Genomic DNA, 27,900 nt, shown 5'->3' with positions numbered 1-27,900 from the left:
CAGTCATACTGCTTTTCACAGCACAGTGCTGTTATATTCTCTCAGGTAGCTTCTTCATAGGAGAAGAGAGCAGAGTGTTGACTTTATTAGTGTCCTGCTGCTCCTTTTTTGTCAAATTAAAGGCAAAAGTGGATCATTAATTATCATGTTGTATGTGGAGCTTACCAGCAAATATCAACCGCAGCTCAATTTTGGTTTAGCTTTAAGAAAATAAAAATGTCAGCACACGTAGAATATATTCATTTTATATCATATCAAGTGTACAAAACTGATGAGGGGGGAGTTACAATAAAAGTGGCCTGGGGCTATTGTAATTTAAATTTGCCCCTGGGTAGGAGAATGGGAATCTGCAATAATGCAGACCCAACCCCCGCCCCCCGCAGACACTTTGATCATTTGCAGTAAAGCTGAATGAGGCGGTTGAGCTGGTCTCTCCGTCAGCACGCTGCAACTCTTCTTTCAAGTGGTCTGTCTAAGCCGCATCTTCCTTATTCCCATGGCTGGGTAGACAGCTCGGCTCAGCGCCTCTGCGGCCAGCTCTCGTATGATCCGTGTGCTTGGCATTCTGCTCTTGTCTGAGGAAGAGGCAGGCTTGTCAATCTATATATATATATTATTTTTTATGGACAACAAAACTTAACGTGGACACATTGTTGCAACAGGAGACTGCCAATATTGATTATATTGTCTTATTTCAATTAGTGATTCATTCTAATAATGGTAATATTTATTAACGCTTAAAGAGACCCTGCGGCTAATCTAAAATCACAAAAACACCCTGTAAAAAAAAATTAGTTATACTTACCTTTCTGGTTGGTGGCAACTCCAGCCTTTGCTCTGATCAAGAGCTATGACCTCCACAGGCATCCAATGCCTTTGGCCACATTGGATGCCTGGTTCTCGCTTTACTCTCTGGTTCTATCTGCTGGCCCCCATATCGCTACTGTGCCTGAATAATATAAGATTTATATTATACAATCTTTGTTCTACAAATTGAATATACAATAAAGAGTTGAAGAGCACTCCGGGCTATCTAAAGAGGTCTCTTTTTAGGGTGGCCCTTTGTGATTGAGTCATTACTCTGACCTACTCACTTTTGTGTGTACCGTATTTGCCGGCGTATAAGTCGACCCCCTACTTTTTGTGTTAAAATATAGGTTTTGGGCTATACTCGTCGTACTAAGTCGTATAGGAAATATACATTTGTCATGAGCATCCAGCAGCATTGAAAGGAACAATATCATGTCGCAGAAATAAGCAGAATCCATACATTTTTTATGTAGCACAGTGGCTGCTATTCAGGAATACATCGTTAGGTCTGTAAACAACCTTGAAGATGGAAGTTGCATATTTATATCCTAGGGTTATAATTATTATTATTATAGTTAATGAGGGTAAAGAAGTCAAAGAAATGCAGATAGTAGAAACAAGAAAAAAAAGGCGGAGGGTTATCTTCCTTGGCCCTTAATTTAATGTATTCAAAGTCAAATGCAGCCCAGATTGCTTTGGATGGAGCAGAGAGGGTTGCTGTGAGTGGTACTGTGCATAGCTAGCAGATTCCGTGATCATGGAGCTATTTAAAGTACATATAAATGACAATACCGTAATGAACTAGCTCCACCAGTATGCTATATGATCATTATCTTGGTGAAGTAAAATAAGCTATTTTTTTATTACAGGTATTTATATAGTGCCGACAATTTACACAGCGCTTTACATTCTCACACATTGGTATGTTCAGGGCCGGATTCCCAACAAGGCTACCAAGGCCTGGCCTGGGGGCGGCAGGGAGCAGCGGGGCGGCGCAAGTTTGAAGTCTCCCGACGCCCTGAACATCGGAACATGGAGTTCCGGGCGGCGGGCGGTAATTTGTTTTCTACATTTAGCCCTGCTTTGCACAAGCCGGGATAAATGTAGTGTGAGGAAGCTTCTTGTTTCTTTGCAAGTTATCTCAGCGATGTTGCCAAGATCACTTGTAATTAGATTGCTCCTTCCGGCTCCAGCTCCCGGCTCCGTCCTCTCCTCGCTGGCCGCCGACGTCTTCGGGATGGAGAGCAGTGAGCAGAGCGGCAGTGTTAAAAGTAACCCTGCCGCTCCGTGTATACAGTGAGAGGGGAGAGCAGTCTTCCCCTCTCAGCTGTCACAGGAGTTCCAGTACAGTGCTGTGCTAGAACTCCTGTATTGGAGGTGACAGTTTCAATAAAAAGAACCTGTCACCTCCAAATGCTATCACACAGGGGCTTTGTTAGCCCCTGTGTGATAGAACCTGTCACCTCTAAATGCTATCACACAGGGGCCCCTGTGTGACGGCGGGAGGGCGCATTGCGGAACCTGGCTTTGGGGCCGCAGGGAGAGTAAATCCGGTCCTGGGTATGTCTATATATTATTTGGTGTCATTCTGAGCCTGATGAAGGGGACCCTTTGTGGCCCCAAAAGCACTAGTTTTTGAATGGCTATGTTCTTTTAATAAATGGACTTTCACGTATTTCATCGAATCATTGCTGTGCTGGTGACATTTCTATACATTCAGTTTTTCACGGTGCCATCCGTGGTCGCTGAAGCACCCACCTGTATTTAAGGTATTTCTATCCAGTAAGGAGTGCAACAAGATATCTTGTTTTAAATTTACATCAGTCTTTGCCCTCAAGGAGCTTACAACCTAAGGTCCCTATCTCACACGTATACATAGGAGGGCCAATTTAGACAGGAGCCAACTAACCTACCAGCATATCTTTGGATTGTGGGAGGAAACCGGAGTACCTGGAGGAAACCCACACAAGCACAGGGAGAACATGCAAACCTTGTAGATAGTGACCTTGCCAGGATTCAAACCGGGGACCCCCAGTGCTACAAGGCAGAAGCGCTGATCACTACGCCTCTGTGCTGCCCTATTGAACGAGTTGTCTGATTACAGGCTATGTAGAGCTACCATTGAACCAAGCAACCCATCAGCCAAGAGCCTGTAGAAAAAGGCCTTGAACACTATTTCTGGGGTTCTCCAAAATGATTCTGGGGATGGATCAAGTGAATGAGCTGCATTAGAAAATTTATACTGCATTGCTCATTTTATCTTGCAATCATTTTTCCCGAGAAGACAATTGCTGAACTTCTGCTGTTACGTCTTGCAGCAGTGTGAAAGAGAGGAGGTCATTTCAGGAGGTTGGTTCCAAGCACTGGAGAGTTCAGGAGGACACTTCTAAAGCTCCTTGCTTGGCGTTTCTGTATCGAGAGAGAATTCTTGTTATTCCAGTTTCGAGAATCTTCCGAGTGGAATATTTAATGCGGGGCTGATAAAACATTCATGGGCACTTTGCCACTTTAGGAATGACAAAGTAGAAAAGTAGGAAGGCACGTTCATTTAGGTTTTGATAGTCCTGCTCGGAATTGGATCACATCTGTGTCTTTCATTAACATTAAACAAAAAAACAGAGTTTCCTGTAAAATATCCGCCTAATGCGCTCCACTCGTCTAATTGCCATTTTCGGATAAAGAGCTTTTGCTAAAAGTTGAAAGTGGTTTATAATTAAAAAGTAGATGATGTACTCAATTACCTCCAAGATTTGTTTAGATTTCCCTTCTGCTATAGTTTGCTGTTATTAAAGCTTAACTCCGGCAGGGGAGAAATCTTGCAGCTGAAGGCACGCTTTCCAGGCTGGTAGTGATTAGTGTTTTGTGATGTAGCACCGTGCGTCTATAAATAGATCTGCTGTCCTTTGTTCCCGACAACTGTCCTCTGCTGTGCTACTTCTGGCCCCCTGTGACCAGCGTCTCCACTCTGCACTAGTCAAGCTTCCAGCCTGGTCTAGGGACCACCCACATAAGCAGGGTTGGGTTTACTCTCTCTGCTGCCCCAAGGCCAGGTTCCTCAATGCGTCCCCCCTCTCTGCCAAACCGCCCACCGCATGGAGAATGGCAACAAGATGGCGGGTGCAGCAGGGTTAGTTTTAATTTTTTTCTCTATTTTTATTTGTTGACTTGTTTGAATTTGTATTTATCTTTTATTTTTTTATCTTATTTTTTACCTTATTATTTTTACCTATTTATTTTTTTATCATTTTTTTTCTTATTTTTTACTTTTTAAATCACCTTTTTATTTTAATTATTTTTTTTTTTTACTCATTTATTTTTTAAGTTTTATTTATCCATGTTTTTAAATTTGTTTTCACTTAACTTTATTGCTATCTCACAGGGGCTAACAAGCCCCTGTATGATAGCATTTGGAGGTGACAGGTTCTCTTTATTGAAACACAGCATTTCTAGCACAGCATTCACATAATACTGGTATTTATAGCAGAGCTGGACATTGCATCCCTCTCTGAACACATCCTTCCTTGCTGGGCTGGAGTTCTGTGAATCATAAACAACTGCCATATTAAAAAAAAAGACCCCAAAATGCTTGTTTCCCCTTTTTTTCATCCTTTGGTACAGCTCAGTGCTGCCGATCTCCTGCAGCGTCTTCCTGTCTACATGCCCTCCAGCGATGGCTGCATGGCATTTCTCATGGAGCGTTTTCCTGATGGTGACAACAGTGGACGATGTCTGCGTAATGTGTGTTAAAATGACCATCTGTAGTTATTGGAAGACTGTTTGTCTTCCAATGTGACAACATACAATTAGGAGACAGAATGTTGCCACCCTATAACAGGAAGTTCCTGAACAAGTAACCTCATGGCAGGATCGCCAAGCATTATTTAAATGAAAGTTGCCGATTATAAGAACCTTAGTGATTGAGGTAACATGAGCTTCCCATTTACTTGAACACATTATATGTATGTTGACACATCGTATGGCTGTCAATAGATATAAGATAGCTGCCTAAAGAGCTTCAGTACCATAATGCCTAAACTGTTCCTAGACCAAACCCAAGGAACTGCTGAAGAAGAGGGTACATACACAACCAAATTCACATTCTTTTTCATCTCATCTCCTAGGACCCCCTACCCTTGAAAGAAACTATTCCCTAGGTGCGATCACTCTCTAACCTGGTCACACGTCGCAGGTTGACTACTGTAGTCAGTCCTCTAAGGGCAGGTTCACACCATTTTCCGGACCAGATCTGGTCCAGAAAATGGTGTGAACCTACCCGCAGTTCCAGTGCATTCCAGATCAGACAAAATGAGACATGTAGTATTTTTCTGGTCTGGTACGGACTGCAGGGGTGCGAACAGAATCCAGAAATAGCATAGAGATACATTAGGATGCATTCTGGGTCCAGAAACAATCTGGCCTGGTCTGGAGATGATCTTGATGTGGTGTGAATGGGTCCTCAACCTTCTCTTCTGCTGTTCCATCCACCTCTAGGGTAGTGTCTCTACATGACTCAGGAGAAGAAAGGGGGGAGGGGGGGGGTGAAGGTCAAAAAGCATAAAGAATAAAGTTAGGAATGGAGAAAATAGAGGGTCCGTCTTAACTGGCAGAGCATTGACAGTCTACCAGAAGTGGATCGGCAGGGGAAACTGTGACTAGGAACAAGAGGGAAGTCATTTAGGAAAGTTCTACAAATAGGTTGCCCTGCTTGCCCTTACCCTTTGGCAGTGAGGGGTACATTTTTGTAATGGCAGGTTGGCTGGGGGGAGAGCTTTGGGGAAGAGAGATGATTGGTAAAATAATTTTGAAAAAAGGAACTCCTCTGGTGGTACGGGGACATGTTATTGTGGAGGTTCCTTCGTTCTTTCCCAAGGAACTCTGTAAGCACCAAATTGCAGGTAGACCCTCAAGGTGGTATAAGGTTGCTGATGGTAATTGTAGAAGTGGTGGGACCTTAAAAGAGCCCATACAGTGCTTTGGGGGACTGCAGTTCAGGCTTCTAGTTTGGGATAATCAGTATATATCTCTGTATACAGTATGTGTGGTAACAACATAATGTGGTGCGTTTATTACTGCGGACTTTCTAATCCATGTTATGTGGTCCATGTCATTTTTCGGGTGGCATTGATAGGCAAGGTGATCATATACAATAAATGGGACACGAGTCTGGATCATTGTAGTATAGCTCTGCATGTTCACAGAACTGGTTGGATTACACAGATGTACCAAAGCCTTTTAGTATAAAAGAAACCTTCTCCACATTTCATAGTGTGCAGTGTTTAAACAATTCTAGAGAGCCCGTGCTACAAGCAATTAGGAAGGTTCTTCAATCTTCAATTACATTTTTATGTCTGCGGCAATGTGATTACAATGTAAAATGTTCTCTTTATGGTTTTTTGTCTTTATCAGGAAACTTTACTTCACTTTGGTGCACAAGAACCCTGTACATGGCAAGATTTGCACCTCTCCCGCCGCGTGCCAGGGTTCCGGGTCTGACGTGTCCAACAGAGGGGCCTTCTATGTACCCACAGAGAAAGGTGAGCAAATGGTCTTTGTTTAGGCAGTATGGAACTGTCACTGAATGGAAATAAGAACGGTCTATAGCGCCATCTCAACCAGTCATCCACAGTAAACATTTGAGTCACTAAATGCCAAATCTACAGACTTTTTCTGGATATGGTTATTGATATGGACATTGTTGTTGATTTTCTATAAACCTGGCTTGTATGATGTATAATTGATGCTCCTAGGGTAGTGGTGTTTGATCAATAAGTTGTTGAACTGCACATTCATGGATTCACCTGAATGCGGAGTCACCTAGTCACCAGGGTCACGCTGGTCTCCACTAACCCTCTACACACTCCAGTGTTGTCTTTGACTTCCTCTTTCCACTGTCCTTAACTTCCTCATTGGTCCAGTGCTGGTGGTCTTTTTTGGCCATCATTCTACCCATTTCCTATGAGCCCAGTCTATTGTTTGCACCCCCCCGTTGTGTCAACACTAAGGCTGGGGTCACAGTACTCCAGGCCTGAGCAGCACTCACCCCATTACATGAATGCTGCTCAGTCCTGCAAGAATGCCACCCCCTGCCGCCACCGGAGAACTGCTACGATGTCACCAGATTGGCTAGAATCTGGTGCAGGTGCACGGACACATGAATGGGCATCAGTAGCATATCCAGGGCATGGAACATGGCCTGGGCACAATTTGAAGGGGGGGAGTGAAAGTTCGCTGGCCCATGAAGACAGCTGACTTTTTCCACTCTGAGCTCCTGGCAGCCAGTGATGTCACTGGTCTGGCCGCGTCCTGCCCAGTTCTGGCCACCAGTGATATCACTGGTGGGCAGGATGCTGGCCAGAATGCCCCACCCAGCTCAACTGGGCAGGATGTGATGGGCGCAGGGCTGGATTTACTCCTTCTGCTGCCCCCAAGGTCCAGGTTCCTCAATGCGCCCCCCTACCTGCCAACCCCATCATGGAGAATGGCAGACCTGCAGGCTGTACACTAGTGATCTTGGCAACATCACCGAGATCACTTGTACACAACAAGCGACGGCTTCCCCGCTGTACATTTAGCTCTTCTTGCCCAATGCAGGGCTAAATGTAGAAAACAACTACCCACCCGACGCCCGGAAATGCATGTCCCAGGCATCGGGAGAAAGGAATTCCACACCCCTGCTGCCCCTCTACTCCCTGCTGCCCCAAGGCCAGGCCTTGGTTGGCCTTGTGGTAAATCCGGCCCATGATGGGCACATTTTATAGTAGATATGTCTCTGCTGAGCATGCACGTACTTTAGCATGATCACATATACTGTATCTGATGCCAGGGCTGCTTTAAGTAATCCAGATCGCAGTTCCTCGGTCTTTGTGCAGCTCCGCCGTTTACTAAGCTCAAGCAACACGTGAGCCGTCGGCGGAATATTAAACAGTCGAACATAAGGGGCTCCCAGACACAGATGTGTTTCTTTTTATTACGAAGCTAAAGCAGATTCATAGAGCAGATAATGAAGAAGCGGAAAACTCCAGCCTCACCGTATTAAATGACAATGAAGGCAACAGTTGCGGCTTATGGTTTGGCTTCCGCTTCTGCCAAAGAAAATATCCTTAAAATGAAAACGATCGCCCGGAATTAGCTTTTGCCGAAATAAAATCCCAGCAAGATGCTTTCTTTATGCCTGCCACAACGACGGAAGACGGTAATCTCCCATATTGTAAAGCGGCCCGAACTAGCAAAGTGTCAGCAGGACCTGGCACAGAGCAGTCACTTACAGTATCTCCGCAAATGCTTTGCTCGGTTCCCTCCATGGAAACAGAGAATTTAAGAAAAAGGGGCTGGTATTGAAGCAGATGGAAACCCAATCACTAATATCTCCCATATTATTTAACAGGATAAAAAGTAATTTGCAATCTTTTGAAATCTGCAGCTTTCACTTAAATAATCCCCGGTGATCCTGCCATGAAGGTCTTTGTTCAGCCACTTCCTGTTATAGGTTGACAACTGTGCTCCTCCCCAAATAGCAAATTATAACTTGCCACAAACTTGTGGCAGGGTTAAATTGTAATTCTTGTTAAAGGAGAACTATGGGGTCAGGGCTTTTCCCCATAGATCTCCTTAGGGTAACGGGAGGACACAAACTAGCGTCCTCCCGTTACCCTAAGCTCAGTATACCGCGAGCTGCAGCTCGCGGTATACTGAGACACCGCAGCTGGAGCGGATCCCGACATCGATGTCGAGATCCGCCCAGCTGCGTGAGTGACAGCTGGCTCTGCCTATCTAGAGGCAGAGCCAGCTGTACCCGCCCCCTCCCCCGTCCGTTCCGCCAGTCAGCGCTGGAGAATCGGAGCGGGGAGGAGGGAATCCAGCCCCTCCCCTGTCACGGCAGAGAGCTGTGACAGGATCGAGAGGTGAGCGAACGCCGGTATGTGTTCGCTCACCTCCCTATCTACTGAGCCGACCTGTGACAGTCTCATTGTCACAGGTCGGCTAGAAAAAGCACTCACCTCATAGTTCTCCTTTAACTTGCCGCTCACACTCCTGGCAAGTTGTAGAACACTCGCAGCACAAGTTCTAGGTGACACATTTTTTAATGTGAAGCAAATTTGCTTGGCAAGTCTACAGCAAGAGTCCTGCAAGTGTGCAGCACTTTTGCCAAGCACGTTGATCTGGAGACTTGCAATGCAGACTTGCTGTAATTGTGCAACAAAATTGTGAAGCTTGGCAAGTCTGCAATAGTTTAGCAAGTCATTTTCAAACTTGCAGCTCAATTGCTTGCTATCTGGGTCCACCTGCCACACAGGCTTTCACTGGAGAGTACAAGTGGTCACTTCCACACATGGCAGGATCACCAGGTATTATTTTAATGAAAGTTGAACTCCAGACCCAAAAAACATTTTAAACTATTGCTCTATAGTTAAGGATATAAATCCACTTTGTGTGCACCAAATGTCTTTGCAGCTACAGATTCTACTTTGTAAAAATAGCAGTGGCATCACCACAGTTGTACATAACCTGTGCAGAGAGCTGAGCTGTGGGAGGGACTCAGCAGACCACACCCACTACATCCTGCCTGCAGAAAACTACAGGAGGGGGCGGAAACAAGACCAGTCACCCTGCACAAGGAGAGAGAGCAGCAGTGAGCAGTGTGTGTTCCTGAAACTGCTCCAGAGCTTGTGTTTTTTTCATCTATCCCAGCCCTCCTGGCTCCTTCCTGCTGGGAGCTCTGCTGGGAGCTCTCAGTCTCCTGGGCTGATGAGCGAGTTGCCTGCACCTGTGCAATCGGAAGCCGGAGATTTGTCCGCCCCTGGTGAAGGGGAAGGGGCTGCATCCGTACGGGAGAGAGTGGTGGCCGGCATAAAATCCCTGAACAAGGAGAGGGAAAAGCTTTACAAGCTGAGAGCCGAGCTAAAGCGGCTACGGAAGAACCGTAGGTGGTGACTGACCCCCCTGTTCCCATTCAGGATTCCTCCCCAGCCCCTGTGGTCACCCCTCCTGTGTCTGTAAGTCCACCTCCTGTGTCTGTCTCCATGTCTCCTCAGCCTTCTGTATCTGCTCCCTCTGTGTCAGCCCCTTCTAAGTCTGTGTCCCCTCCATCTGTTCCCTCCCATGGGTCTCTCCCTTCCTTGTTGGATGGGAAGGAGGGTGAGACTGTATTGCAGGAGCATATTAGAGGTTGCCCAGCAGGGATGGAGGGAGGCGCCAGGCGGGGTGGCTCTGCTTCTTCTGCAGGGAAGCCCTCAAAAAAATCTTAATGATCTTTACGCTTGAGTCCTTTTGTACAGTGATGAGGCTTTATTGCTTGTCTGTGTATACAACATGTATATCATATGGGGGAATATTGTTTTATTTATTTTTGATTTTTGTACAGTTTACACTACGTTTATGTTTTGTTACCTTTGTATAAAAGTTGCTTGAATCTTTCAATAAAAAGATTAGCAGCAGTGACCAGTGCTTTGTAGTTTACAGAATATAGCAGAAAAGGCAGATAACATTGTATGAGATTCCTCTTCAGTGCACAGGAGGTTACGAGGACATTATATTTCTAGTAGCATTACCAGGTATGTTTCTGTACTTGCAGAAATTGTATATTGTTAGTAATATTTTTTTTACAGCCACTTCCAAGAAGTTGTCACCAACGTTGGATTTTAACCCTTGCCTGAACACAGCCTGTGGGAAACCCGCCGTCCGCCCTCTAGTAGACACCGGTGCCATGGTGTTTGTAGTGTTCGGAATTCGAGGGGTAAATCGGACCAGGATACCGGATAACCATGTACTCGGTGAACTGGTAGGGGAAATATCATTATATGGATATACTGTAGCAGACCTTATTTATCAAAGTGCCTTACATAAGAACTGGCAATCTACTTCAGACCTTCATTCTCTACATTTTGTTTCCTTTGTAGGTTTAAAGTCTAGTTTCTTTTATTGGTCACCAAATTAACAGCAAATATCCAACATGTTTCAGGGACATTCCCCACCCCCTCCTCAGGGCGGCTGATAGAATACATAAAAGTAAAAACCATTTTAATGTATAAAGCTGGGTCTGATGGCTGATATTAAGTGTGGGGCAGCCCTCACATACAGACCTACTATTTTGAGGATCCCCCACATCCATGGTACACAGGTCCCCTATTCCAGGTGCTTCTTAAAGAGTGATTTTGCTGATATTTTGCTAATCATCAGAGATGTACTATTTAATATTATTTCATATATTGTCTATGACCCATCATATGAGATTGCCTACATTAGCTGAATTGCATGTGCATCCTTGACAACGCGGACTTTGTTCCAAGAAATGCCTTGTTGTCATAGCCGGCCTTTGTTTGGGGAATGGGAACTATTTTAATTGTCTCCATGAACGATACACCAACACAAAATTGTACTATGGGCATAATGCATTCCGAGCTTCTCTCCTCCCTGCTGGGCGCAGGCTGCTTTGGTGCTAGTCTCCCCTGCCTGTGTCAGCAGGGGCCATGGGGATTGGAGGGGACATAGAGCCGATCCAGCTGCCGGCGCCCAGCGGGGAGTAGAGAAGTTGTCATGAGGACGAGCTGGGCAGTGCAGGAAGAAGAAACATGTCAGAAAGCCAAGCGGGCGGTGCAGGAGGAGAGCTCCGTTCCTGTCACAAGCGGAGCAGTCAGGTTGGAGAGCCCAGCACATACACTCCGCAATCAGTACTGATGTAAATAACGGCGGACATAGTAAGCTTTCTCTATCCCAGTTATGAATGAAAAGGAAGTGCTTTACATCACTTTACATCACTTATGAATGGGGACATAGTAAATATTTATTATCTCACACTTTATGAATGAACAGGAAGCAGCTCAGTCCAGGGGCTTCCTGTCCATTCATGACTGGGTTGATCGTAAATATTTACTATTTCCAGATTGTGAATGAACAGGAAGCCGCTGGACTGAGAGTTTCCTGTTCATTCAGTGCTAGGGCTGCAGAAAAAGAGATTGAGGACTCAATCTCTTTTTCTATTTGAAAAGGGAAATATCAGGGATCTGTTTAGACCTCTGGTGGTTCCCCAAAGCCCCTAACAGTTAAGTAAAAATTAAATTAAAAAATTATTTTCAGTTTCAGGCTGACAAATGTTTGAATTTTGTTTTCGGTCTAAACATTTCATATAGGTGAATCCCTGGTCTCCACCCATCAGTTGGGTTTACCCTGGAAAATAAGTGTCTTGCCTATCCTAAGAGTACATGATGGTGTGCAATCACAGAGCCTTGCAGTTGTTTGCATCCCTTTCATATCATGCTGTTGTTTGATACTGTTATGCAGTCTCAGGAGCCGGGAGACATTGATGGACAGACTCTAGATAGGAGAGCAGCTCTGACTTTGTGGTAACAATATTAAAGCGGTGTGAATGTCATTGCATTGTCTGACTTTCGTCTTTTTGCCCTCATTGTGTCTTTTCCGGAAAGGGCAGGGTCATCTACGATGACAAGTTCGACCTCTTTAAAGAAATCGGTAACCTGTGCAGCCTGTGTAAGGTGATCGCAGGCAACAGGGATTTGGTGAAGCCGGGAGGAGCTCAGTGTCTCCCTTCAGGTATTTAATTTATCATGTATGTATTTGGACTCAAGGCAAATGTCTTTACTCTGTAAAGGGGCGGAGACATCCTTTGTCATGAAAAGCTTTGCCAGACAACTATAATGAGCCCATAAATGTCAGGAAAACAAATCTGTATTTTAGGGATGTTCAGGGGTGATGGGAGCCATGTGCCACCTTTTTTGGAAGAGAGAAAGAAGAAGAGGAGGCTGAAAACTCATTATTGACAAGGAAATGCCCCTCCATGCTGACCAAAGGAATCTGCTCAATGTAGTATTGGTAGGGCGCTGGACCCCAACGTAAATAACATCAAGTTACAGATATTGGAGGAGCTCTCTGTCAACCGGCTGTGTTCCTGGGGATCCCCGGTCACCCTGCCGCAGCCTCTCACCTTTTGACTTGCTACAAGGTTACATTATTGCAGTCTGATCACAAGGGTAGGGGAGACTGAGGAAATACTTCCTCCTGCCTGCAGCAGACTGATGACATCATCTCAGCCTAGGCAAAGTCACTGGACACTGGACAAGTGTATCCTCCTAAATCAGTGGTTCTCAACCTGTGTAACCTCAGGACCCACATTTGCCCTTGGTCATTAAGTCGCGACCCAAGTCGCACTGCAATGCAGCACACAGCATTGCGGTACAGCGCGTTCCAGTGCGAGCGATCGAACTGTGGGTGGGAGGTGCATTTGGGATGCCATTCTAAAGATCAACCCAGTCTCCAAACCTTACGAGAACTGGAGCTGATCCTCAAGTCAGGTGTGGGCTGCTGTGCTGTGACTGAGCTCCATTCATATGTGCAATGCTGGTACAGCTCCCTCTGTGTGCCCTGTAGAGGTGTCGGGATCCAGAATGTGACATCACTCCGGTCCAGGCACCTCTACAGGGCATACATAGGAAGTTGTACGTATGGATGGAGCTCCATCACGGCCATAGCCCCAGCCTATCCCACCTCAAGCAGACACTCGGCACCGGGCAGCATATTCTGAACTGACAGTGCCGCGAAAGGGGGAGGCTGATGAGCCTCTCACCTAGAAAAGTGGAAGGCATATGGCGACCCACTGAACATGGGGTCGCGACCCACTTTTGGGTCACAACCCACCAGTTGAGAACCAGGGGTCTAAAGGATAAAATAAACTTTGCATACCGTGGCTGTATATTGTTACATGTTAGGAATTTATTTACCAATTTATTTACTAAAATGTCCATTTTATTGAACACATCTATACTATTATTATTATACAGGATCTATATAGCGCCAATAGCACTTTACAAAATTGGGGGGGGGGGGGGGGGGGGGGGGGGGGGGGGGGGGGGGGGGGGGGGGGGGGGGGGGGGGGTGGGCGAGAACAGTTACAATACAATTCAATACAGAAGGGTTAGGTTGGCCCTGTTGATGAAACTTTACAATCTAGTAGAGAGCTTACAGTGCTTTTTCTTAAATACTGACTTTTCTAACCTTTGGAGCTCTGGCTTACTTCAGTGTAAGAGAAGTAAACACAGGCAGAGATTTGGTTGACTTTGGGCTAATGTATGCAGTAAAAGAGTGCCTGGCAGGATGGGTTGGGTGCCTGTTCACAGTCCTATCTTCTGATATTTTGTCTTTCAGGGTACAGTATATCATCCTTTCTTCAAATGTTACACCCCGAATGTAAGAACATTCCAGAGCCAAATCTTCTCCCGGGTCAGCTCTCGCATGGTGCTGTTGGCGTAAAGGATGGAAAAGTCCAGTGGATCTCTATGGCATTTGAATCGGTAAGAGTCGCAGAGATCCTACATGTACAACTGCAAGCACAGACATATCATTTACCTTTATGTGGCTGCTGTATGTCACATTATTATTACAGTTACAGGTGGATATTATGTGTCCGCAGTGTTTCTGTTTTTCTTTAATAAGTTGGGCGGGGCTCTAAGCAAGCCTGTTGTTAAAGTTATATGAAGGCAATGCATCCTTTATATTTCTTACAGGTTCCTTTTAAAGCTGACCAGTCATAAAAAAAAACCTTGCACACTTCTGTGCTCTATGTGTTTGCACATTGAGGTTGGTGGAAACAAGTTGGCAGACCAGTCCTTCCACATTGTCTCCCACCGCACTATATGGAGGTGCCTTGGCGCGGCTGTGCGTTTTTCACATATTCTGCAGAAGACGTGTATCTAAACCTCTGTTTTTAACCTTAGTGGTAGACAAGTCTTGTATGCTGGGAAACCTTTTGTTGCTGTTCATTTTGAGACAATATGGGTGCCTCTCCATTGGCTGCTAAGACCCTCTCTTTGCATTTAACAGATGTGGAAAATTTGGGGAGTTAGATGGTTACTTGTGAACCATTTACAAGCACATCTGACATAAATGGCGAAAATTGTGTTTGGTCCATGGGTATCGCAGCGTGGTCACCTGACTAATGGAATTGTTCTAACACAGCCTCAGATGCCAGGACCCAATGTCGATTTTTCACCTTATTCTGTATTTCCTGTCCAAGCCTCCTTCTGTATGTGCTCTTGGTGCCCTGGAGGAGCTTATATTATTATGCTGGAAAGCTCCACTTCCTCCTATTAAAAGACAGTGGATTGATCAAATAGATGTATATCTGTTGATGGAAAATTATAATATAGAAATCTACCAAAAAACATACAATCTTTAATAAACCATGTAGAAAAATACTTGTTACCAAATCCCAACAACCTGAGATAAGAACACTTAAAAAAATCCCTCCCAAAAATCCAAAGGGGAAATGGGAAATTGTGAAGAGCCTGCTATAGAGCAATTATTATTATACAGGATTTATAGAGCGCCAACAGTTTGCGCAGCGCTGTACAATATAAGGAAGACATTACAATCGCAATACAATTCAAGACAAGATGGTAAGGAGGGCCCTGCCCCTGAGGGCTTACAATCTAGAAGGGAGGGGCCAGTGATACATGAGGAGGTAGGTGTGTGGGGATGAATTGTATGAGAAAGTGATAGTTCAGTGGTCAGGTTGAGGTGGGATAGGCTTCCCTGAAGAGATGAGTCTTAAGGGAATTGTATATAAAATAAAGTATAGTTCTAAAACATCTCAATATTAAGTCAATAAGAGTATAAATACTTCAGGATCTTAGGTTGTTGGGATTATGTAACATACTGTATGTATTTTTCTTTATGGTTTATTAAAGATTGTATGTTTTTTGGTAGATGTCTATGTTATGCCATTATTGGGGTCATTTTTCCCACATGTGGTCACACCACCTTCCATTGAGGTCACGTTTTTGCTATATTACACTATAGGGTGAGGACCAGCATTGGAGCCTCTGGGTACATAGAAGTGTCTCATGGATAGAAGAGAGTGTTTATTGGGGTCAACACAAGGGAATTTCCTTCAGAGACTTCCAGACCTCCCTTTACATGTTTCCATTGCAAGCCAACCTTTATCACCCCATTGTATCGTCTACCATCACTGGTTCAGTGATGTGGATTGCGTTGGCTCTGATGGAGTTTACTATGCTACGTGCAGGGCCGGATTTCCCACAAGGCCAGCCGAGGCCCGGCCTCGGGGCAGCAGGGAGAAGAGGGGCAGCAGGGGTGTGGAATTCCTTTCTCCCGACGCCCAGGACATGCAGTTCCGGGCTGGTAGTTGTTTTCTACATTAAGCCCTGCTTTGGGCAAAAAAGGGGTAAATGTACAGCGGGGAAGTCGCCGCTTGTTTTGTACAAGTGGTCTAGGCAATGTCGCCGAGATCACTTGGATTGCAGGCTGCATACAAAGCAGCATATTGAGGAACCTGGCATTGGGACAGTAGAGATACTAAATCTGGCCCTGGCTACGTGAATCAATGATGACGCAATGTATGTCAAATACTGGATATTGGTGGAGGATTATTGGAGGATACCGGAGAAGGTGTTGCATGTCGCCATATTTCCCACGATTGGCTGAAATTGTGTAGCCATCAAAGGCTGTAATGTAGACGGTCAGGAATATTGTATAGATATAATGTTATATTATTATAATATATATATTAAGTACAGAAATTCCCATTTTCACGGCTAGTCATATAAACATCTTCCCCTTGTGGTGATGGCGCTCAGCACTCATCTTGGACGTGAAGCCCCACCCCGCCATCAGTCTGAGGTTATTACCTGATGGGTTATTCATGTGTTCATTACCATTTCATGAAGTCCTCCACAAGCCGTGTATAACTTAAGAATAACAAGATTGTTACCGAATCCTCCCGCATCTTAGGTGGGATAAAAATAAAACAATCCGCCATTCTGGTGACCCCCCCAGTGCTTTTCCTGCTGTATAATGAATGATGCGTCTCCTCTCGCAGACCACCTACAAGGGCAAATCGTCTTTCCAGACTTACAAGGACTATCTGAAGTGGGAGTCTTTCCTCCAACAGCAGCTGCTGCGTCTCCCTGCGGACTCAGCGCTCAAACCTGGATTTCAGACCTGCGAACACTGGAAGGAGATCTTCATGGAAATTATAGGCAAGTGACTTTTCCCATAATGCTTTGTGCACAAACTTTCCCAATGCTGCAATGTAGTGGCTACTGGTGTCCTGGGCAGAGACTATAGGTTTGCATTGGGTTAAATCACAAAACTCTGTAGCCATGTCCCTCTTGCCTGTAGGTTTTGGATTGATGGGTGTAAAGAGACCCTGCCATACCTAACACAAATAAAAGAAAAAGTTGCATAGAAAAGGAGGCTTTTAAATCTGAAGTTTAATCTGCTTTTATCTTGCCCTGGTTCCCACTCGCCTCTCCTCAATATGCTAATGAAATGTTTAACTAAAGCCTTTTTGTTTTCATTATATACCTTATTTTAGACCCATTTGTGCCATCGCTTGATGGCCCCTTCCTGTTCCAACATGACTGCGCACCAGTGCACAAAGCAAGGTCCATAAAGACATGAATGAGAACACCTTTGGGATGCATTAGAGCGGGACTGTGAGCCCGGCCTTCTCGTCCAACATCAGTACCTGACCTCACAAATGCGCTTCTGGAAGAATGGTCAAACATTCCCATAGACTCCTAAACCTTGTGGATGCCTTCCCAGAAGAGTTGAAGCTGTTATAGCTGCAAAGGGCGGAACCGACCCAATACTGAACCCTACGGACTAAGACTGGGATGCCATTAAAGTTCATGTGCGCGTAAAGGCGTCCCAATACTTTTGGCAATATAGTATATATACACACACATACATACACACACAGTTCTATTTCTACTAGCCCAGCTAGTGTTCAAGATGTGACGACTGTGACTCTGTTCTGTCTTTCAGGGGTGCAGAGCGCTTTGTACGGACTGATTCTGTCGCTAGTCATCTGCGTGGCAGCCGTAGCGATCTTCACTACGCACATTCTCCTGCTCCTCCCGGTGCTTTTTACCATTCTAGGTACAAATTAATGGACTCCATAATGCGTTTATATCCGGTGCATAATCTGCCATCACATCAAATCACTGTTTGCCTTTCCATTCTGTTGTGTCCAGTATTGCACCTTGTCCATTATCGGAGATGCTTCATGCTCCGTTAAGGCTTGATGATCTGCAGGATGAAGACTGAGGCCGTCTGCTGTAAGATCTGCTTAGCCGGGGCTGGAACAGAGACATCACGCTCATTAGAAAATCGAATTTTGTCTGCGGGCAGATATAGAGGGAGCGTGCTTGTATCACTAATGTCCATTCTGAGCAAACTATGTAGGATGGGATGCCTTTCTCTGTTCATGAGAATGGATTACTGAATATTACATAAAGAGATTGGTAGAATCTCTCTTGTTGCTATTTATTAGACCATGCAGTCAGCGTCACTGCTAAAAGCAAATGAAATACAGGATAAGGCTCATGTAGCATCAGTAAAAACACAAATCGTACAAACAGCGCTCTTGTAATGATGTTGAGGGGGTAAACAATGTGTGACCCTACATAGTGTGCAGCCCTGAAGCCCAGGAGGAGTGCCTGTGGATATGCAAACTAGAAACAAAAAAACAAAAAGGGCGCAACGCTAGGTGGGCTAACTGACCGGGTCGGAAGACCCAGGGAAGGTGACAGGGAGAATTATGTGACAATGGGTGCAAAAGGCAAAAGAATGAGCACTTACATTTTAATTCATGGGACCAGAGGCTGAACGGCCGGTGTGGAGGATCGGGTCATCCATGGTGTCTATCTGGAACTGGTGTGCCGGAGGATGTGCATCCACACGGGGAGAGGAGGCTGTGGGCGAAGGTGAGAGGGGGGGAGAAGCGAGAAGCCACAAGAAGGGGACTCAGTCCGTGGCCCGCTGTGTGAGTCCAGGGGCCGAGTAGTGAGGGAGAAAATCAGCGGTGTCGGAAGCAGGCAGAACTGCTGTGGCCGCGGCTGTGGATCGTGATGCACAGTCACTGACGGCACCGACTGAAGCAGTGTGCGGGAGCCGTGGGCTGAAAGTGGTCAGCTGTCAGTCGGATCTGTGGTGGGAAGAGGGTAGTAGCGGGGTGGAGGGGCAGTGAGCTGAGCGACGCGTTTCGAGGAGCGATACCTCTTTTTCAAGCTCGAGAAGGAACATGTTGGGGCGGCGGGAAAACGCCGATTTAAATGTGACAGCTGGGAGGGGCTTAGTGACAGTGGGCGGGGAAGCTGCACGCTAGAAGTTGTGGAGCCTCGGCATGTGTAAAAGAATGTTCGGTAAGAGCTAGTACTACACTAGCCAGGTTCAACAGTTGGGGGCAACTTGGGGGTGAAGTTTGGGGGATGTACAGCCCATGTACTGTCAGTAGGGGAGCGTGCCTTGGGCATAACAGACATGGATGGTGAGTCACCCCCGGGGGGGGGGGGCATTAGAAATGTCTTAAAGGACACTCTAAGGTAAATAATCTTAGAAGGGGGGACAATTTCTGGTGTGTGTGTGTGTGTGTGTGTGTTAGAATAGAACTCTGATTATGTATGGTGATTCTATTGCAAATTCGAGAGGGGGCTGCTGAGAGGGAGCATTTAATGCGGGTATTCCGTCTCGGGGACCAGTCTACCATATATTGTTTTTAATAACGCAAGGAAATAGTTAAAAGTGAGATTTGGGGAGGATCTCAACGGGAATAAGAAGTTGGGACATAGAGACAGGACCATAAGAGATGGTACCTGAAGAACCATAAGAGCTTACCCAGAAACACTCATTTACAACGCATACTCTACATATCTACAACCACCTAGACTAGAAACAGACATTCGCCCGGAGCCCGCAGCAGAAACCCGATTCATCACCACATTCAACAATAATCATAATACAAAATACAAAGTATAATTCTAAAAAATTGGCACATCCTTAAACAAGACCCCAAATTAGGCCCGTTCATTTCCACCAAACCCGCAGTCACCTTCAGAAAGGCCTGTAACCTTAAAAACAAATTAGCACCAAGTAGGATATCAACCGGGGTCACTAGAGACTCACCACACCAGAAATTTGATAATAGAGTGGGAATACATCAATGTAAAAAATCCCGCTGCCTGACTTGCCAATTCATTACTCACGGCCAATCCTCCTTCACCGATCACTTAGATAACAGATATCACATAAAACAGTTTATCACATGACCATGTAGTATATGGCCTAAAATGCCCATGTAACCTATTATACATTGGTCGCACCATCCGTCCGCTGAGAAAGAGGATAGGAGGTCATAGACGCTTCATCGCTGATGGCAACTGCGACCACTGCGTCCCTAGACACTTCGCAGCAAAACACGGCAAACGCATCCAGGATCTTTGTGTTTTTGCCATAGAACAAATTCCCGACCATTTCTCCCCAGCCGAACGTTTCCAAAAGCTATGCAGACAAGAAACATTCTGGATATACAAACTGAATACCCTTGTTCCAACAGGACTAAATGAAGAATTGGAAATTTTGACCATTCTGTAAACGATGCCCACCCATGGCTCTGAAGACCCAGACCAATCGGTTTCCTAATCGCGCCCCCCCCCCCCGGGGGTGACTCACCATCCATGTCTGTTATGCCCAAGGCACGCTCCCCTACTGACAGTACATGGGCTGTACATCCCCCAAACTTCACCCCCAAGTTGCCCCCAACAGTTGAACCTGGCTAGTGTAGTACTAGCTCTTACCGAACATTTTTTTACACATGCCGAGGCTCCACAACTTCTAGCGTGCGGCTTACCCGCCCACTGTCACTAAGCCCCGCCCAGCTGTCACATTTAAATCAGCGTTTTCCCGCCGCCCCAACATGTTCCTTCTCGAGCTTGAAAAAGAGGTATCGCTCCTCGAATCGCGTCGCTCACCTACTGCCCCTCCACCCCGCTACTACCCTCTTCCCACCACAGATCCGACGGACAGCTGACCACTTTCAGCCCACTGCTCCCGCACACTGCTTCAGTCGGTGCCGTCAGTGACTGTGCATCACGATCCACAGCCGCGGCCACAGCAGTTCTGCCTGCTTCCGACACCGCTGATTTTCTCCCTCACTACTCGGCCCCTGGACTCACACAGCGGGCCACGGACTGAGTCCCCTTCTTGTGGCTTCTCGCTTCTCCCCCCCTCTCACCTTCGCCCACAGCCTCCTCTCCCCGTGTGGATGCACATCCTCCGGCACACCAGTTCCAGATAGACACCATGGATGACCCGATCCTCCACACCGGCCGTTCAGCCTCTGGTCCCATGAATTAAAATGTAAGTGCACAGTAGCATCAGCAAGATGACTTATAACACAAGTCTTATTTATTACTAAACAGTTTCCTTAACAGGTCTTTGTCTCTTGAAGCATTCACTTGGGGCTGTGGTACTCCAAACTTATGTGGCAGGCCCATTGGATTTAAAGGAACCGGTTCTTTATCCAAGTATGACAAACCAACAGCCTCACTTTTAATGGCAGGCTTTATAACAGCATTCTAACCTTTCCATTTACTCCCCTGGCACTCTATTTAATTGTTGTGAGAGGAAAGAAGAAGGGAAGGGAGCTTATAGAGGAATAAGGACTTTCTCTCCACCCCAATGTCGTAGCATTGAGTGCGTGAGTAGTTAGTCTCCAACCGGTGGCATGTGGAGGAATGGACGAGAGTCACTTGCTCTTCTATACCTCAGAGTAGCAGTCATGGAGCAGAAGACTGTTAAGGGGGGTGTACAGCTGGTTAGGTCACCATTTGTCCTACATGGGCATCTAAATATTTCTTCTTGGAAGACCCGCCTGGTAAAGTTGGGCAGATCTGGCTCTGAGCCTCATGGTTGCTGGGTAGACCTAAAGCCGTACTCATAGCTGACATGGAACTCAATCTGTATGTTCTTCTCTTTCCTCTTGTGTTGCAGGTGTGGTGTGCCTGGTGGTGACCATCATGTACTGGCTGGGATGGGAGATGGGAGCAGTAGAGGCCATATCCTTATCAATACTGGTGGGCTCATCTGTGGATTACTGCGTCCATCTGGTGGAGGGATACCTCTTGGCGGCAGACAGCATTCCCCCACATCTCAAGGAGGTAATTCACCAGACTACACAACCTCGAGGCAGCTCTACAAACCATGCTGTAATAAGGAGTACGACGATTTACACATTACCTCCCTGTAGTTGGAAATGTCGAAAAACTCAAGTTTTCCATTGTAGAGATTTTATGAAACATATTCCAGATCTTTCCCGGTTTCAGCTGTGTAGATATCGAGATGTACGATTCCTTTGCTGATTGGTGGATCTCTACTACATTCAAACAGTCATTACCCAAATATGATGAGAATCATTGCACTCCCCTTGCATCTATGTAAATGTGGAACCCCCTTGATAACTATCTCTTCTGGTTCTTGCTGCAGTAAAATCCAGTGTAGTGTAGGCAATCTTATTTCAAACATTGTAAAGACTTCGGGGACAATAGCATCAGCATGTTGAAGAGGATCCTGGGAAGTGGTGTCCATTATTGGTTAGCAAACCTTTTAGTCCCAGCCCCAGGACACAGTTAATCCAAACCCCGCCCACTTTCTGGAGTGCCCCGCCTTTAGTTATGTGGGAACTGCCCACTCACAGCCCCCAGTTACTGTAATGAATGCGTCATTGGGTTACCGCGCATGCGTGGTGACTAGAATAAGGGTGACACTGTCCTACCAGGACAGTGCATGGGACACAGCGTCACCGGGACTGAGGTCCAAGATGCAGGACTGTCCTGGCAAATATCTAATCTATGGTCACAATGGTTCCAAGGAAGAACATTTTTAAAATGTCGTTACCAGTTGCATCTGCAGATGAATAAAGATAAGCCAATTTAAAACATTTATCAAAACTGAAGCAGACAAAATGTGGAGCAGATTTGCACTGCAACCAATCAGCTTCTCTCTCTCATTTTCAAATCTTACCTGAGCAAACTGAAGAGAGAAGCTGATTGGTTGCCATGCACAGCTGCTCCGGATTTTGTCTGCTCCAGTTCTGATCAATTCCCCTCACAATTTACAACACAACCAGTACTTTATTTTACACCCATAGCAACAGTATAACCTATTTGACTCCATACTATCCCCAATCAACTTTAATATTCAATTACCTTTATTATGTATAATACCTATAAAGTTATCCTCTAGTCAGGGGTGTCTCTAGCTTTTTTGCCACCTGAGGCGGGAGAGGGGGGGTGGGAGGGCAAGGGAGTGGCTCTTAGCAACCCTGTTCACCAGCCAGAGCATCCTGCTCAGCTCCTGGCAACCAGTGATGTCACTGGTTGCCGGGAGCTGGGCGAACGCCAGCCCGAACATTCCAGCTTGCTAAGAGCTGGATGGGGAGATGTGCAAGGCCCTTACACATCTCCCATCCTAACTCTTAGCAACCTGGGATGCTCTGGCCAGAAAGGGGGTAGCACAAACATTGTACAGTGGAGCACCCCCCCATCCTCAGGCTGCTTCACAACCAAAGGCATGAGTCCCAGAGGCATGATGGCATTTGTAATTGAACCACAGCTGTGGCACCAAGGTTGCCCACCCCTGGATTTAAAATGTTTTGATACCAACACAGTGACGTAGTGGTTAGCACTTATGGCTTGCAGTACTGGGGTCCTCGGTTCAAATGCTGACCAGGATGCTGTGTGCATGTTCACCCTGTGTTCATTTCCCCCGGGTACTCCAGTTTTCTCCCCCACTCCAAAGACATGCTGGTAGGTTAGTTGGCTCCTGTCTAAAATTGGCCCTCCTGTGTATGTATGCGAGATAGGGACCTTAGATTGTGAGCTACGTGCGGGCAGGGGCTGATGTGTTTGTAAATTGTCAGTGCTATACAAATGCCTATAATAATGATACTGCTCACTTGTCTTTATTAGGATATGCGGGAGCCAGAGGTGTAGCCAAATGTACAGAAGTGCTGATAACGGACCATTCAGTCAAAGGGTATAAATTGTAAATCCGCAAAGCTGTGTAACGCCATCTCACCGGGATCATAAATCAGGAGCAAAGATAACACAACAGTAAAAGGAGCCGGGCCAGGGTACCCCTTCCTCTATGCACCACTGAACTACTTATCCACTTCATCTGTACAAATCAGATATCTTTGGCTCCTGCGTTATACTTCTGATTTATGTTCCCTGCAAGATGGCGTTCTACAGCTTGTTGGATTTACAATTTATACCCTTTGACTGAATGGACTGTTATCAGCACCTCTGTCATTGGTGCACATTTGGATACATCGCAGTTTTATCAGATGAATAAAAACTAAAGGCGAGCAATAGAGGAGAACTATAAATGGTGGAGAAAAGGGTTTCCACACAGTTCTGGATCCAGTAAAAATCTCCTTTAATTTATTCAAGACATAAAACCAGACATTGCATTCCTGCCAACGTGTTTCAGACAGAGGAGGCCCTAATCATAGCTGAGCATACAAGTAGCATGAGCTATGATTAATTGAGAACTATGAGGTGAGTAATTTACACTCGCCCTCATAGTTAGAACCGACGTGTGACATTGAAACTGTCACATGTCGGCTCTATTGACCAATACAGTCATTCGCTCACTTCGCGATCATCTCCCTGCAGACAGCTGTGACTGTCACACGGCTCCCTGCAAGAATTCCCCCGCTCTGATCCTCCAGCGCTGACTGGAGGAACGGATGGGGAGGGGGCGTGCTCAGTTGGCTCTGCCTCTAGATAGGCAGAGCCAGCTGTCAATCAGCCAGCTGGGTGGATCTCGACAGTATTGTCAGGATCCGTCCCGGCTGCGGCGCTCTCAGTATATAGCAAACTAAAGCCCACTAAATACTGAGCCGTGGCTCACGTGAGGAGGTTAGTATATGTCCTCCAATGACCCTTAAGAGAACTATGGGATTAAAAGGTTACCCCATAGTTCTCTTTTAATCATAGCTGAGCATACAGTAGCATTAGCTATGATTAAGGCCTCTTTTGGCTGAAACGCGTTTGTGGGACTGCTATGTCTGGGAAAGTAGGAGAGGCACCAGCCCAACCGTATGCCATATAAAAGCAGGTGGCACCAGGATGCAAGAACAGCCCAACTGTATGCCATATAAAGCAGGTGGCACCATGTAAGAACAGCCCAACTGCATGCCATATAAAGCAGGTGGCACCATGTAAGAACAGCCCAACTGCATGCCATATAAAGCAGGTGGCACCATGTAAGAACAGCCCAACTGCATGCCATATAAAGCAGGTGGCACCATGTAAGAACAGCCCAACTGTATACCATATAAAGCGGACGCTAAAGTTCAGCAACATTTGTATCACTTATTTGTATCACTTTCAGGACCCAACTGCCTGCCGCCAATGGAGAGTCATGGAGGCCGTTCGCCACGTCGGTGTAGCCATCGTCTCCAGCGCCATCACCACGGTGATAGCCACCATCCCGCTCTTTTTTTGCATCATCGCTCCCTTCGCCAAGTTCGGGAAGATCGTTGCGCTGAACACCGGCATCTCCATCGTGTACACTCTGGCCGTCAGTACGGCGCTGCTCAGTACCATGGCACCCAGCACCTTCGTCAGGAACAGGACTTCTTTCCTCAAAGCCGCCCTGGTGGTCATCCTTTGCGCTGCCGGGAGCTTTTGTGTTTACATGGTCCTGCTCAAAACAGGGTTGACCATCCCCATTCTCAACGGGACCCCGCCGTAGAGAGAAAAAAAAAAAATGTTTTTTAGACGCGTTTTTATATTTACAATTTTTTCCCCTCAGTGGTGGGTATTGTCAGACGTGAACAAAAGCAACACACTGTGTTTTCTTTTACGACAAATGCACTTTATTTTATTGTTCTCTGATGCATACAACAGCAGACGGGCCACCAGGAGCGGTGTAGATTAATGAGGGGGCAGAACCTTTTGGCAAGTTCTTCTAATTATTGAAGCATTTGTGGCCTTAATAAGAGCTAGCTGTCTAAGATTAATGGCCGTCGCTCCGAAAGAGTGTCCTCCTGAATTTCAAGAAGTTCCAACCAAAGCGAAGAGTATTCAGTGTTTGAGCATTCAGCATAAACGTACATAATCCAAGCGTTCTCCATCAAAGGTAACAATCCCGAGCTGGTGGCTTCTCTATCCCCCATCAGGCCTTTTGGTCAATGTAACTGAGGCGAATACATTTATTGGCCAATTGTACTGGAAAATTCTAGAAAGACTTCAAGGTCCTCCCTTCACAAAGGGGCCTTATGCCTTGACAAATCAATATGATATTCCCTACAGGTACTCATTTAAGCTGAATTCCAGGCAAATGGTTAAATACTGTAACAAGGACACTCCACTGTAGTCCAGGTAAATCAAGTAGAATGCAGTTTATTAAAGGACAAACACAAAATAGCCTGCAGCAGCAGCATAAGACAGTCCTTTATATGGCTCAGTAGCTTTCCTCATGAGCCCTCACTCTGCTCTCCCAGCAGTGTGTCCCAGCGGTCCTAGGGTCACCGACCTTCCTGACCTCTCCCAGCCTTCCCTGGCTGTTCCACGTGTCCCACACGCACCTGAGTCTGCTGTGGCTTTGTGCTTCCTGCACCTACACAACTCCAACACTCCTCTCTGAACTCTGGTCCAGACTCCTAATAAGGCTGCTCTCAGCCACCTGATCCAGCTATACTGGTCATTGGCAACACCTGGCCCCAGGACTGGAGATTTCATCCCACCCAGTGCTCTACGAAATCTCCAGAGCTCCAGATCCCAGCTACATTTAGGAAAACTTGGAAGAACCTGAAAAGCCAGGTTCTTCCTTATAACCTGAAAAGCCAGGTTCTTCCTTATAACCTGCTTTACTTTCTGGGGCCTCTCAGCACCTTTGGCTGAGAGTCCTGGGTACCAAGGTCGCCATCCTCCACAGTGGCATTGGCTTACACTGCCACAATACACAGATGTGGAAGTGGTTTTACCTGTCAAAGGATTTGACAGGTCCATTCAGTCATGTGATTTACATAGCTCTGCCACACAGCCTAGCCCTTCCTGGTGAGGCAGGAGATCTGATTTGTTTTCTGCTGCAGTTCAATAACAGTTACAGGTCTTTTCCCTCCCATGGCCTGTAACTGGACAGCTATAGAAGAAGCAGCAGGCCAATGACCTCATATCTTTCTCAGTCTGCTTTCTCCTCCTATCAGCATGTCCTTTGTTAGCACGTGTGCACTGCAGCACAACTAACTGGCTACTTGTGCTGCTTCTCCCTGACTGAGCTCTGCTGTACACGGGCTTGCAAGAGGCAGATACCAAGTCAAATTCAGGTACTTACACTGCTTGCATTAATAAAACACATGTCATGATGTATCAATGAGCTGCATTAATTTGTGTCTTTTATATCTGCCTGGAGTTCAGCTTTAATGGTAAAATCATTTTGTTATCCTGACCCAAAGAAGGATTGTGGATCTGTTTAAAGGCTGCACTTGAGCTATATCCTCAGCCTGTTCATGCCTTGAGAATGTATGTTCCATGTGGAGTGCCTGGGGTGCAGTGATGGTGCCTTTGTTTTGTACAATGCAAAACCAGGAAGTGGACCTGGTGGCATAGGACCAGCACTGGGATCATCACATGGGTGGCATAAGACCAGCACTGGGATCATCACATAGGTGGCATAGGACCAGCACTGGGATCCTCACATAGGTGGCATAGGACTAGCACGGGGATCATCACATGGATGGCATAGGACCAGTACTGGGATCATCACATAGGTGGCATAGGACTAGCATGGGGATCATCACATGGATGGCATAGGACCAGCACTGGGATCACCACATGGGTGGCATAGGACCAGCGTTGGGATCACCACATGGGTATCATAGGACCAGCGTTGGGATCACCAGATGGTTGGCAAAGGACCGGCACTGGGATCATCACATTGGTGGCATATGACCAGTCCCAGGATTACCACATGGGTGGCATAGGAGCAGCACTAGGATGATCACATGGTTGTTCATTATTGTCAGTTCACCTAAAGCTTTTATTCCAATTTTTGGTGGATGTTGGCGTTTTGGACAACACATGAGCTTGTTCTGACTTACAGAAGCTGAAGCAGTAAGATCTCTGCACCAGCAGAGGGGCGGCCACAGCGTCCCAGGTTGCTAAAAGCTCTCAGCAACCTGTGACGCTCTGTCTGGCTTCCTGCCCAGCTCACTGACGTCTTCGGTTGCCAGGGAGCTGAGTGAGATGCTCTGGCTGGTGTCCCGCCAAG

The 27,900-nt window shown here is 46.3% G+C and overlaps 1 protein-coding gene across 1 annotated transcript in view; it reads left to right on the top strand.

Annotated features, from left to right (window-relative positions):
* The window catches only part of DISP3 (dispatched RND transporter family member 3), a 95,734-nt gene extending 70,123 nt beyond the window's left edge, over positions 1-25,611 (top strand). Inside the window, exons 14-21 of the mRNA XM_018567779.1 lie at positions 6,217-6,344; positions 10,416-10,588; positions 12,231-12,357; positions 13,966-14,111; positions 16,658-16,817; positions 17,608-17,721; positions 21,613-21,779; positions 25,018-25,611. Of these exons, the coding sequence (XP_018423281.1) occupies positions 6,217-6,344; positions 10,416-10,588; positions 12,231-12,357; positions 13,966-14,111; positions 16,658-16,817; positions 17,608-17,721; positions 21,613-21,779; positions 25,018-25,380 (1,378 nt within the window). The 3' untranslated portion in view covers positions 25,381-25,611. The remainder of the gene's footprint in view (positions 1-6,216; positions 6,345-10,415; positions 10,589-12,230; positions 12,358-13,965; positions 14,112-16,657; positions 16,818-17,607; positions 17,722-21,612; positions 21,780-25,017) is intronic.
* Positions 25,612-27,900: the final 2,289 nt, after the last annotated feature.

Source organism: Nanorana parkeri, unplaced genomic scaffold (assembly GCF_000935625.1).
Source record: "Nanorana parkeri isolate BGI_ZX_2015 unplaced genomic scaffold, ASM93562v1 scaffold1091, whole genome shotgun sequence".
Classification (NCBI taxonomy): domain Eukaryota; kingdom Metazoa; phylum Chordata; class Amphibia; order Anura; family Dicroglossidae; genus Nanorana; species Nanorana parkeri.
The sequence above is the reverse complement of the archived record's forward strand: the minus strand, read 5'-3'. Positions and strand labels throughout refer to the sequence as shown.